Below are 12,919 nucleotides of genomic sequence, written 5' to 3' on the forward strand. Positions count from 1 at the left end.
TGCGGAGACGTGAATTGCACGCATCTGCTACTCGTGAATGCATTCGTCCAGCCAATACGCAGCTGAATGGACATGGATTGCCTCTGACTCACCATCGCAAGGCAAGTCTGCACATGTCAACAGAAAGCAAGGGACTCACCGCCGCTCCCGAACCGGCAAAGTGGGCATTGGTCAGCCAGACAGAAATCAGGCAGATCCATGGATCCAGATCTTGTAACAACCAATAACCATGTTCTCGAAACAGTATCCTCAGTGATCGGCAGACTGTTGAGCGTCTGCTGCAACACATAGCAACGCATTATGTACCTTCTCTGTATACACACGGTCTAGTCCCAGAACGCCACGCTAAAATGCAGCAAGTATTCCCATCAAACGCCAATGTACACACTCGTCACCCTTCAGGACGACCCCAAAATCTTCTCATACGCCTCCTCCACCTCTTTGCACACCTCCAGCAAACTCACAATAATGATCTGATGCGTCACGTTCGGCAGCCGATCGCGGTTCAGTCCTATCCACTCCAGCGGCGGCGTGGCCTCACCCATGTCCCTCAACTGCGGCGTCTCTATGATGGGCTCCTCGAGTGCGCGGTACTCATATCGTGACTGCGGCAAGTTGATCTCCGCCGTGATCTTCTCCGGCTGTGCATCGCTCTCGCCACCACCTTGTGACTCATCCGCGCTCTGTGTGCCAGCTGTGATCTTGACGGCCGACTCGGGCAGGGCCTTGCCGGTGCGTGAGGCAAAGGCGCGGGAGTGCGACATCCACATGCCTTTGATGAAGTTGATGCGGGACAGGTTCCAGCCCACGTCGATCTTGCCGTCGAACAGACTTTTGAAGATGTAGTCCACGCTGTTTGTGTCCGCGGTTTGCCAGGTCTGCATGGACGCCACGACTTTCGGCACTCTCAGGATGATGCCTCCTTTCGCGTTAAGGGCATTGGCGATGACCTCGTCGACGGACACGTCCAATGCTTTGGGGACTGCTGTGAGCTTTCTAGCAGAGGACAGCGCAACTTGCAATTGTCCGAGCGTCATGCCCAGGCCGCTGGTGATCATGCCTCTCTCCAGCCCGACTGCGAAACGAGCTTGAATGTTGTTCGCTTCGAGCTTCAGCATCTGACTGTCGAAGAACGTGCTAGGATACACTCCAAAGCAGACGGCTCCCATAGTGACGACCACATCGGTGTGCAAGGAGATTGAGCTCTTCTTCTCCCTTGCCAGCACCGGCGAATCTGGGATTTGTGGCCCGAAACGTGTCGGCACGGCCGTACTTTCACGGCGGAGGTGCTTCTCGATATCCCTCAGGGACTGCACGTATGCAGTTTGCTTTTCTTGAATCAGACGGTCAAAAGCTTGATACAATCCAAACGCCTGGGCCGGGCTGGTCGATGTACAGAAAACGTACGCCTTTTCGCAGTCCAGGACGGCGACAAGACGATCTGCGCTTGCTCCCTGCTCGCGCACATTGTACATGAGAAAGTCGAAGCTCTCAATGTCTGCAAACGCAAAGGCTTGATAGTCGAAAGCGGCCTTGGCTCTAAGCTTCTGGAAGCCGACTGAAGCCTGGATGAATGGCGTTGTTCGCACGCTTGTTTCGGTCTCAGCCTCTGGCCATTTGATCGAAGTTCGTACACCTAGCTTCTTCAGCTCGATGAAGCCGCTCATTCTGCCTGTACTGTTGATCGCCATCTCGTCAAGGCCAATGCACAGATTCTGCTCCCAGTTCGAAGACTTCTGTTGCGATGCCCACAGATTCTCAATTGTGAATGACGATTTGCCGATACTCTGACCAAGATCAAGATCGACTGCCAACTTCTTGATGGACACCGTTGCGTCCCAGGGGAATGCAGCGGCCGCGGCCACATTCTGATAGCGCTGCACAAAGAAGTCATCGGTCTTTGGCGTAGGGGATGATGCGGTCGGGTTCGCAGACGACTGTCTAGCAGCGTGGCGTATCTCCGGGGGAATCCAGATCTCTCGGAACAACAGCAGATCCTGGAATTGCTTGCCGTTGATGACGATGCGTGTAGGATTGATGTTGAGGATCGCGGATACGCCTGGCTTCCCATTCAAGTGCTTGTTGTTCATCGCCGAAAGCACAACAGAGTCCATATCGAAGCTGAAGGTTGGCTCACGCGAGTACATATGCTTCACCTCGGTTTTTAGTCCGGTTACCACGGCTGACATGGCAAAGAAATGACCGTGCTCATCCGAGTCGATTGTATTCATCGTCACGTAAAAGTCGTCTAGTGAAGCCTTCGCATCAACCCTTGCGATTGGCTGGCAGGTCAAGCCAAACTCTTGCTTGGATACTCGGAATCCCAGATCCACTTTGGTCTTGCCGAAGAACTTGGCAGGATCAGCGTTGGCGAGCGAATCGTCCTCGAAGAACTTCTGTGCCTTGCTCTCCGGAGTGGGCAATCGCTTGTCTGCAGCCAACGATGGCTTTCGACTTTGTGACTGCATCACGGTCTTGACGCTTTCCGTGACTTCCAGTATGAGCGGTACTACATTCGGGAGTAGCTTGTTCGACGAGGCATCGATCATGATCTCTCCACTTATCGACGGTCGGATTTCGTGAGAGTTGTACTCAAGCTTGAAAGCGATACCGGGAGCCGTCAGAGTGGTGTTCATGACAGCTCCATCGGCAGCAAATTGCCCGTAACGGCCATGCTTAGCGCCTTGCTGTCTCGCAGCTGCAGCAGCAAGCGAAACCAGCGTCTTGTCTTGTCGAGACCCTTGCAAGTAGACTTGTGCGCCAGCAAAGTCTGCCTCGATGAGCAGTGAAGTCATTCGTTTCGTGTCGAACATCGTCCTCCTGGGCGCCCCGCTAGCTGTCGGCATGCTCTTCCACGTCGCCGTTCCCGACTTGAAATGCTCAATTGCCGTCTCGATCGATCTCTGCGCAGCTGAGAGGGGCAACATGAACTTCGACTCCAAGCGGAGATCAAGCGGCTTGCCAGTCGCTTTGAACGCCAAGCTCCGGTCTTTGTCTTGTTTCCAATAGGCAACACTGAATCCTACTTCAGGCAGGAGTGCAGAATTCAATGATCGCTGTATCCGACTTTGCTGCTTCTTTGCAAGCTGTAGCAAAACATCATAGATTGACAGTCGAGCTTGACTACCCGCCTTCGTCGTGAATTGCACACTCTCGATGGAGAAGATCAAATCGTCTACATTCGAGCTCGAGGTTGCTGCAAATGAATCATCGACCAGCCAGCAGACCTGAATATCTGTGAGCAAGACATTTGTCTCAATGGATAAAAGATCGGCTGGAGAGAACGGTAACTCTTCGTCTGATGTCCAACCTTGCTTGCCCTTGATCCTCTGGAGTACAGTGTCTTTGCGTTTGTCTCGCAGTCGGCGGAGATAGTCGACTTCTTTCGACACATCGAGATGCTTGATTCGATCTTGCAAGTGGTTTATGACATCGATAATGGTCGAGGCAGTGTCGGGATATGCGTTGACCTCCATGCCGTCACTTCGCACATTCAATTCGCGTTTGATCAATTGCTCCTCGTCAACCTTGTTGCTGAACTGCATGCCGATGTCCATGCTCACGTTTCCGCATGGTTTCAATAGTCCACGGTCCTTGATGTGAAGACTGGCGCCTATTCCTTGGATGTGAGCACGGACCTCGGGTATGAGCGAGTTTGTCTGTGATGCGAGAGCTCTATTCGAGGCGGTGGCATGCACAGGACCAATTCCGAACTCAACCTCGGCGGTCGAGTGGCCGTTGCCCGCTGGTGTAGTGGCAGACACGCGCACCCCGAGCATTGCGATGCGACCGTCGTACGCGATGTGACGCTCGAGACGGCTTCGCTCGAGGTCTGGCTTCTTCTCTGGGAACATTTCGGCCACGTGTAGTCTAATGTCTTCAACGCCAGATTGGATGGCCGAGATCACACTTTGCACTTCCGGCTGGTTCAATACTCCAATAAGGCCTTGTATAGCTCCCGCGTCAACTTCAACCGTGTCAATAGTTGATGCGACAGAGATCGCAGTTCGATCCTTTCCGAGTTCAAGTCCGATATTTCCGTTGATGGGAGGCACCTCGACAATTCCCTGCGTGTGACGCTCGTTGCCGGAACTGTTCACAAACGCATGACTCTGGCGGCCACTGTCGAAGTCGATGCTGAACTCTTTATCCTTCGACAGATTGGGCGCCATTCGGAAGCTTGCAGCATTACCTTGCAGCTGATAGCTCAGAGCCTGAAGCAGGGACACCTCTACGTGCAGATTGCCGGAAAGCATAGCGAGATTGAGCTTTGGCAGCTGGGATCTTGTAGAAGAGGCTGAAGTCGGGCGCATGGCCTTCTTTTCTGAAGAGTTTGGGCCTGCCCCAGGCGATGCAATCTTGATGACCCTTTGGACCTGGGCGACCTCGTCTACAATGACGGTTTCGATGACATGCAGGATTCCTGGAATCTGTTCATTGACTGCGACCTGCAGATCTTCGTACGCAATGGCCAGCGTCACTGACGGAGGCTTGTGACCTCCTGCAGCGGCTTGGAGGTAATCAATGTACAAGCTGGGCGATGTGATGAGGGTCTGCCACAAGCGAGTGGTGGGTCCGTGCAGCTCGGTCACTGCTGTGTCGAAGTTGAGCAGCGCCGATACGCACTGCCCGTAATCGTCTTCAGCTGCTTCGCTAGTCCCAATCAATGACAGCTTCAACCCGTCCGCGCGAGACACGTGCCTCAAATTAGGCGTTTGCAATGTGATCGACCCGGTGTCGGTCGATAGCACAACGCTGACATCGTGTCGCGAAAGGCCATCTTCCAACGCTTGTGACGTAGTCCTCGACTCTGAAGTTTTGAGCCGAGACAACTGTGGTCGAGACTTGTCCACATTTGCCAAAACCTCTTCAGCGATCGTGAGCAACGTCCAGTCGAAATGAAGCGCTGTAGTCCCGGTCTGCACCTGTAGGAGAGTTTGCGTTCGGCGGTTCTCCTCCACAAGCAGCAATCCTTCAGGTCGGATCGGTGGAGTATTTTCGGCGCCTAGCGACATTCCCTCCATCACCACGTCGCTCGTACCGCCAGAATGCTCGACTGCGACTCTAAGGATGCCTGACTGGACAGTCACGGTCAAAGGCTTTGCTTCGGCAGACTTCGACTTCTTGGCCTCCTTCGAGCCAGTAAGAGTTTTCGAAGCAATAGTTTGGTTGGCGTTGGGAACATCCCAATTCCGCCATTGCGTCCAGCTCGTGAGAGCTTTGATGGTCTCGTCGTCGGCAGCAGCGATGCTCTTCGCTTTGACGCTCTCCTCAAGCTCATCAAACACACTCTGAGGCAGACTCTGCATGACATAGCGGAGCCTTGAGACAATCTTCCAGGAATCGGTGTTCCGAAAATGGTCAGGAAAGGCACGCAGCGTGTAGACCATACGCGCCATGAATGCCGGGTCGCTAATCTGCTCGCCATGCTGCGTCAAAAGAAATGCGAGCAGCTGCAGTCGGGCGAGCTTCTGCTGAGAGCTCCGCTCGAATCTAGTTATGACATCGGCCGCGACTGGCACAAGCTTCATGGCAAGTTGAGTGATATAGGTCGTTTGGGATCCGTCCACAATCAACGAAGTTTCTCGAAGCGAAAGGTGCACAGCGTCCGTATCAGCAAGAGCAAACCACACTAGAGCATCATTGATTCCAAAGTGCAGAGCAGGAGCCGCTTTCGATGAGTCACGGCATTGCTTCAACGTTAGATCGAGCTTTGAGAGCAATGTATGTAAGGCCAGGCAATGTGCGGGCTTGTCTTCGGACAGGCAGTTTCGTATTCTGACATGTGTCTCGAGGGAGTCCAGGATCAGATCGACTTGATCCTCGATTTGGTCGTGGTCTACCGTCGCAATGCGCATGTGAGCTCCTTGCAATTCGCAGTGAACCTCAAGTACTAGTGGGTGGCCATTGCGTGACAGACTGCTGCTCTGCACAGCGCCCATCAATCCAATCTGGAAATCGTCCATCACTTCGCGAGGGTTCCGAGGGAGGACTTTCCGAACCAGTTCGGACACAGTGATCGCCACACGCGGCTCCAAATAGGCCCGGATACCTGGCACGATCTTGATGAATATGCTCTGGTGCTCTGCGTCCTGGTCGATCTTGATGTCCTCTATTGCATCCACAATTGATGCTGCCTCGGACTCCGACTCGTCCTGCCTGGGCAAAGCAGGAAACCCAGGGACGTTACTCTCGTCGGGCTCTACCGTTTCCATTGGATAGCACGGTTCTGAGTATGAGCTTGAGAAAGCGATGGTGGACAAGGACAGACCAGGTCGAGATATCTCAGCATGATTTGGACCAGGCGGGCGTGAACGAGTGGACCTGGACGAGCTCGAGCGGCTGCTGCCACGAAGAGAGTGGAACGAGGCAGAAGTACCACCGGTGGATCTCTCCGAGGTCCTGTTGCGAACGCCTGGCCGCGCCGAAAGCGTTGTAAGCCGACCATTGCGAAGAGACGAAGCCAGTGAGTTTTGAGAGCTCATGTGGCGCAGTTGCTTTCCGCCGACTGCACTGATGCTGGATTTTAAAGAGGCTGGTCGATGGGCACCAGTAGCAGACTTCTTCAATGGGACAGGCATCGGTGGGTATGGCATTGCGGGAGGTTCGAAAGGCAGGTCATCCTCCTCTTTGATTGGAGCATCGATTTCCGGTCGTAACAGGAATGGGAATCTGTTCGTTCGCTGGTCATGCAACCTGAAATGACTCTGCTGCTTTCTCGTCTCCACATCAAAGTGCAGTTTCCGCCCAAGCACATCGATCGTCATGCCGGTCTGAAAGAATGCATATGTCCTCGCAAGGTGCCTCCGCTTGTCGCGCAGGCGATTGCGAGTTGCGCTGCGCCCATCTACGCAGGCCAGTGTGAGTTTCGGAACGATGACATTGACGCGCTGCGAGAAACTGTCACTGGCCCAGTCCGACGTCTCCACTGTGATTGGATCGAGGTGAAGTAGCAGGGCGTCTTTGCCCACGTGTAGCCAGAGTCGTACGTAGTCAGTGCGTACCTGGACGAAAGAGGCATCGAGCGCGACAGCTGGTGAACTGACGGGCAATGCGTTCTCCGCATCGCCGATGCTAAACGCAAACGCTTGTCCGGCCAGCGCAAGATCACGGACGAAGGTCGTTGATAGCTCTCCCTTGACTTTGCCGATATCGATGTCCCATTGGCTGACGTATGCGTCTTCATTCGGAGGCAGGCCAAAGGCACGGTGTCCATTGAGGTCCACGTGAGCCACAAAGAGCTGGGTACCAGATGCGTTCTCGGCCGCATCGTCCGTGTCGTCCGATGCCGCAGTCCCCGAGAGAAAGCTCAATGGCGATAGTTGAAGGCTCATGTCCAGGTAGTAGCTGGCGATACGGAGATCTAGATCAGCTCGCGGAAGGTCGATGCGCACATACTCCTCGCAAGAATATATGTTCGTAGGAACAAACACAGTCGCGTCCTCTGCCACAATACAGAGAATCACATCCAGTTCATTGATCGAAGACGGCTTGGGAAAACTGGCTGTCTTGCGATTTGCTTCTTCCAAGTCGTCGCTTGCACCTTGAAATTCTTCCAGAGTTTTGAAATGCATGTAGTCGCCGAAGTAATTCTCCTTCAGGCTGACCAGCTGTCGAACGAAGAAGCCGTAAGCCTGAAGCGAAAGGCCACTTCCAACAATGTCCATACGAAGCACGTCGACGTTGCCGATTTTGGCTTCCTGGTTGGAGCTGTACGAGCCCTTCAAAGTCAGCCCTGGCAGTTCCACCATAGTCTTCTGCTGGACGAAGGCACGCAAAGTGCTGCCCGGCGGGCTGAACATCTGCATGCGCATGTCATGTCCGACAACATCAAAGGTGATTGCATTCGTCTTCGGTCGATAGTTCTCCATCGGAATGCCAAGGATCGCATGTAGTTGGCCCTCGATTGTAAGAAAGTTATTACGTTCGAAATCCGCCGGGTCGTTGATGATGTTCGCATCGTTAACGTTCAAATACATCACAAAATCTTTGAGAGTGAGGTCGAGCTGATAGTTGTACGGGACGAAAGTAAAGAATTCGGAGGGTGCCCCAGATGCCCAGTCGTTGACCAGATCGATGATGAGGAATAGGTGATCGCGCAGGATGAAGAGCTCCATATTATTCACGACAATGTTGAACGGCCACTTTCGCAGGGAGTTCCAGGTCAGAGGTTGTGATATGTCGGCTTCGAGAGCCAGCGGCCCTGATTGCCACAAGAGGCCGTGATTCACGCTTGATGACATTTCAAGACCTTTGACGTCCAGATCGAGCGTGTTTCGATAGCCCACAGACCGAGGAAACATGTCCATGACATAGTTGACAACCGAATCCTTCTTGACGGTGATATCGAGCCAGCCGTACGGCCGTGCATCCACAGGCGCTGTGGCTTGCTTTCCTTTCCGACGCTTTCCTCGATGTTTCTTCCAATGCCCGCCCTTGCTGGCTTCGTTGCTTTGATTGTCTGTCGGTCTTGCCGCTTTGTCTGCACGCCCTTTCCATCGAGAATCCTTCGACTCTTCTCGTGAAGGTATCCTGAGTACAACGTCCTCCTCGACGATGACGACGATCTTGAAGATCGTACAGACTCGGAACTCGCCAGGCAAAAGAGGCTTCGCTGGTGTCGCATCGACGCAAGGAGCAGGAAAAAAGACGCTTTGAAGATTCACGCGCTGCCGGTCAGCCCACGGGCCGTAGACCACGAAACCTCCATGGACGCCAAGATCCATACCATATTCCGGCGGCGGAGAGCCGTTGATATCATCCTCGTACTTTGAACTCAGCGGAGACTGAGGATCGATCTGTTGATCACGCACAAGGCCTGCCATGTCCCAGTAAAAGCGCATGGTCACTCTGTCGATTTCTGCAAGCTGTGAGGCTTTGGCGTACTCGACATCCTGCCACTCGTCGTGCTCATTCACGTCGGTGTCATCAAGATAACGTTTCAAACCATGCCACTGTGCCGCACCTGAAGCGAGTCCTTGGAAGTTATTGCCGGATCGTAGCCCTCCATGGCCCATCTGCACGGATGCAGCGCGTAGAGAGGCTGCGCTATCACTAGACCTGCGAAAGAACGCTCCAAACTTGCTCAGCCTACTGCGTACTTTGCGTGCTGTGCGTACGACAGGTCTGCTGGGGGAAGGTTTCTGAGCGAGCTCCTTGTCGTGCAAAATGTGTTGAGCGGCATCAAGTTGGTGCGCCTTGAAATCCCGGTTCGGCTTCATGGCAACATTCACTTTTTCGACCGTGAAATTGAACAGTAACTTCCATGCGTCCAAGGGACCCGCATGGCCTGCATCGACGGAGCCTTGAGACTTCTCTGCCTTTGCCACCAGTACGTTTGTCGTGTTCTCGTTGCCGATAGCCGCTGCAGCACGTCTACATTCAACCTTGATCGGGAAGATGCGCAAGAAGAAAGGCAGTTCGGGCTTTCCTGGAGACATAGCGCTCGCGGATGTGTTCTGAGTCTCTGTCTTTTCAACTTGGTCTTTCTGACTAAGGTCCGTCCCAAGTCCAGACTCTGACGTTGGTGGAGAAGCATGGCCATTGTGTGGAGAGCCTGAGGGATTGTCCGTCGACTTCCCAAACGTAGCTTCAACAATGTTGTCGTAGAGAGGACTGCGGTTGTATATGAAAGCTTCAACGCCTGCCACCTTGACTGATATCCTGCATGGCAACTCTTTCTTAGGCTTGGTGGAAGCCTTCTCCTCGTTTCCAATGCTTCTCGCACGCTTCCGAGGCTTTTCGTGACCACTCTCGGGGCTGTCCTCGGTGTCCGTGGCTGTACTCGGGGACCGTCTATCGCTTGCGAGGTCAATACCCTGGAAGACTTCGGCCTCCTGCACCAGTCGCAACCAGTACCTCCAGGTGATGTGACCCTCGTAGACGTATACCGTGACATTGTGAGCGTGATATCGTATGCTCTTGAAGAATATGCGGCCTCCGAGCAAGCTAATCTGAAGCGAGGATATGTCGATGTATGCCTTGTAATTGCGCCAAGTGTACCATCGGATTGCGTAAGACACGAGAGTGGCGAATAGGCGGTTGAAGTAGAACAAGAAGAAGAGCGCAAGCACGCCGATTACGAGTATCTCAACCTGGAATACCCAGTTGAATTGGCCCTCGCCGCTGAGCGGTTGTGCCTGCAAGCCAGACATCGTTCCTGGTCGCGTACGCCGTCAATTGCACGCGCGTCATGTTGTTAGCATGTCCCTGGAGTAGTCCTCGAGCTTCAACCTGGTCCAGTGCAGTGCGATATAGGTGGGCAGGTAAGGTAGTGTCCTTCTCGGATAGGAATCGCAGTTGTCGCAATGATCTCCAAGGGGATGTGCAGGTGCGGTGGTGGAGCTATGATCACATGCAAAGCCAAAAGCCGAACGGAGCTGTCTCCGTGCTAGCGCGCGCCCGTTCCGTCTGACTAGCTCTCCAAATTGTCCATTGAAGCTCCATCAACTTCCTCAATCTACTTTGCACACCTGACAAAATTTGGCCCTCTCACGACAATCCGCTGCGCGCCAAACAGCGACTCTAGATCCAGGATGCTCTTGGACGATGCGCAGTCCGAGCTGCTCAAGAACTGGATCATCAAACGGCTCGAGGACGTAAGCGACGCAGACAGTGATGTTCTCGCCGATTATGTGCTTGCACTGGTGAAGACGGACGAGCCTGAAGCGGCCGCGCAGCAAAGTTGCGTCTCCAACCTGCAAGACTTTCTTGGTGACGGCGCGACCGGTTTTGTCGACGATCTCTTCGCCGCAATCACCGCAAAATCTTACGATCCATCCTACAAACCGCCCCCACTTCTCGCTACTTCAAACGGATCGCAACATTCCTCTCTACAGCCTCACAACAAGTCGCGCAAGCGCGCGCTGCACGATACCGAGCGCGATGAGTCTCAGTTCGGACGCCTGAATGCTTTCGACAGCAGCGATCGTCCCGTGAAACAGGCGCGTCGGGGAGGAAGAGGAAGGGGAGGAGGAAGCAGAGGAGGAGTATTTGATGGATTCGCTAGCAGGAACCAACAGATGCAGTCCCAGTCACAAACTCCTGGCATGCTTCCCTTCGACTTCAGCAGCCTGGACCCGAATGATCCAGTGGCTGGGCTTCTGGCGATGCAAAGAGCTATGGCCGACATAATGCCTGGCTTTCCCGGATTCGCAATGCCAGGACTGCCTTCAAACACCATGAACGGCACGGGCGCGAGACGCTGCCGGGACTACGATACGAAAGGGTTCTGTGCTCGCGGCGCCTCGTGTCAATACGAGCATGGCAATGATCCGTTCGTCGTCCCTGGTGGGACTGCTCCATATGATCCGACGCAGGCTGGACTTATGCACCCGCAGCCAATTCGTACAGGGATCGTTAGCACAATACCCAATACCCGAGGACGAGGTGAACAGAGAAATCGTGGAGGGAACGCCAATTTTCGTGGCGGCGGAAGGCGTGCTGAATTCTCTCACAACGGTCCAAACAGTGACAGATCGGTAACGACGGTGGTCGTCGAGCAGATTCCCGAGCAGAAGTTCGATGAGCAGTCCGTACGCGACTTCTTCGACGACTTTGGGCCCATTGAAGAGGTTACCATGCAAGCGTACAAACGATTGGCGATTGTCAAATACGCGGACTACGATTCAGCAAAAGCAGCATATGACAGTCCGAAGGTGGTATTCGATAATCGATTCGTGAAGGTCTACTGGTACAAGCCTGACGGACTTCCGAAACCACCCAATGGCCAGGCAGCGCCACGAAGAAAAGAGAGTGAAGGTGCAGTCGAGCCTCAGATCGATCCGGAAGAGCTGGCAAGGAAGCAGGAAGAGGCTCAGCGCAGGCACGACGAGCAGAAGAGACAGCGTGACGATGCGCGACGTCAAAAGGAAGAGCTCGAGGTGAGGATGAAAGCGATTGAAGCAGAGCGCAAGAAGATGAACGCCATGCTGGCAAAGAAGGAGGGGAAGGATACACCCATGGAAGAACCAGCCAAGGAGGATAACGAGCAAACAAAAGGGCTGAAGGAGACACTCGCAAAGCTTGAAGCCGAGGCGAAAGCCCTTGGAATTGATCCTATCGCAGCTCAGACTCCGAATGGCTGTGGACATGGTGCTTACATTCCGCGAGGTCGAGGTGGCTTCAGGGGACGAGCAAGAGGCCGAGGATTCCATCCTGGATTTAGAGGTGGCCGTGGTGGCGGTGCTGTCATGAGGCTCGACAATCGACCCAAGACTGTCTCTGTGGAGTTCAAAGAAGGGCTGCCTTTCTCAGAAGGAGAAGAAGCATTGCGCTCATGGATCCTTTTCAATTCTCCCGAGACGAGCACATCAATTTCCAAAAATCCGGAGAATTCAGATGCAGCACTGGTTTCGTTTGAACAGCGCTACCAAGGCGAGTCTTTTATGGCAGCGGCAGCAGCAGCAGACTTCCCACTTGCAGGAAAAATCGAGCTTTCGTGGTACAAGACGCCAGAAGTCTTGCCTGATTCAAGAAACGTGGATTTCAAGATGGGAAATGGCACAGATAATGTTGCCGAAGAGAAGATGGAGGCCGATCCGGACAATGCGGCAGCTATGAACGGAGATGCAAATCAAGAGCATGCGACCACCGAAGCCCGCTATGATGTTGACGACCGTGACGATGAGGATCGTTGGGGCTAGAATCAACCAAGCATTTCGTCGGCGGAGAAAAACTCCTGAGCTGTGGCGCAGTCATGCCGTTGTGGCCGTACAGCATTTTCGTTGACTTGCAAGTTGCAACATTCTCAGTCGCAGCAGTGTCACAACATCTCGCGCCGAGATGGATATTCGGGCTGTTGAAGTGGAGGAATAGTGAACACTGCCACTTCTCCCAGTCTTGGCTACCATCATTCGCGAATCCTTCTTTCGCCTCGGCCAATCAAAGTCGCCGAAGCGCGATCGCTCCTTGCATTGGG

General features: G+C 53.8%; 2 protein-coding genes across 2 annotated transcripts; one reads left to right on the plus strand and one right to left on the minus strand.

The window, feature by feature from the left end:
• Positions 1–398: 398 nt before the first annotated feature.
• Positions 399–10,154, minus strand: MYCGRDRAFT_68855 (uncharacterized protein; the record flags this gene model as incomplete). Its single annotated transcript, XM_003855332.1, has 2 exons — positions 399–9,764; positions 9,828–10,154. The coding sequence occupies 2 exons, from the start codon at positions 10,152–10,154 to the stop codon at positions 399–401; spliced, it is 9,693 nt and encodes a 3,230-aa protein (XP_003855380.1).
• A 381-nt stretch (positions 10,155–10,535) lies between these two features.
• On the plus strand, positions 10,536–12,644 carry MYCGRDRAFT_108236 (uncharacterized protein; the record flags this gene model as incomplete). The annotated part of the gene is made up of 1 exon (XM_003855056.1): positions 10,536–12,644. The coding sequence occupies one exon, from the start codon at positions 10,536–10,538 to the stop codon at positions 12,642–12,644; it is 2,109 nt and encodes a 702-aa protein (XP_003855104.1).
• Between the last annotated feature and the right edge of the window lie 275 nt (positions 12,645–12,919).

This window comes from Zymoseptoria tritici, chromosome 2, assembly GCF_000219625.1.
Source record: "Zymoseptoria tritici IPO323 chromosome 2, whole genome shotgun sequence".
Lineage (NCBI taxonomy): Eukaryota > Fungi > Ascomycota > Dothideomycetes > Mycosphaerellales > Mycosphaerellaceae > Zymoseptoria > Zymoseptoria tritici.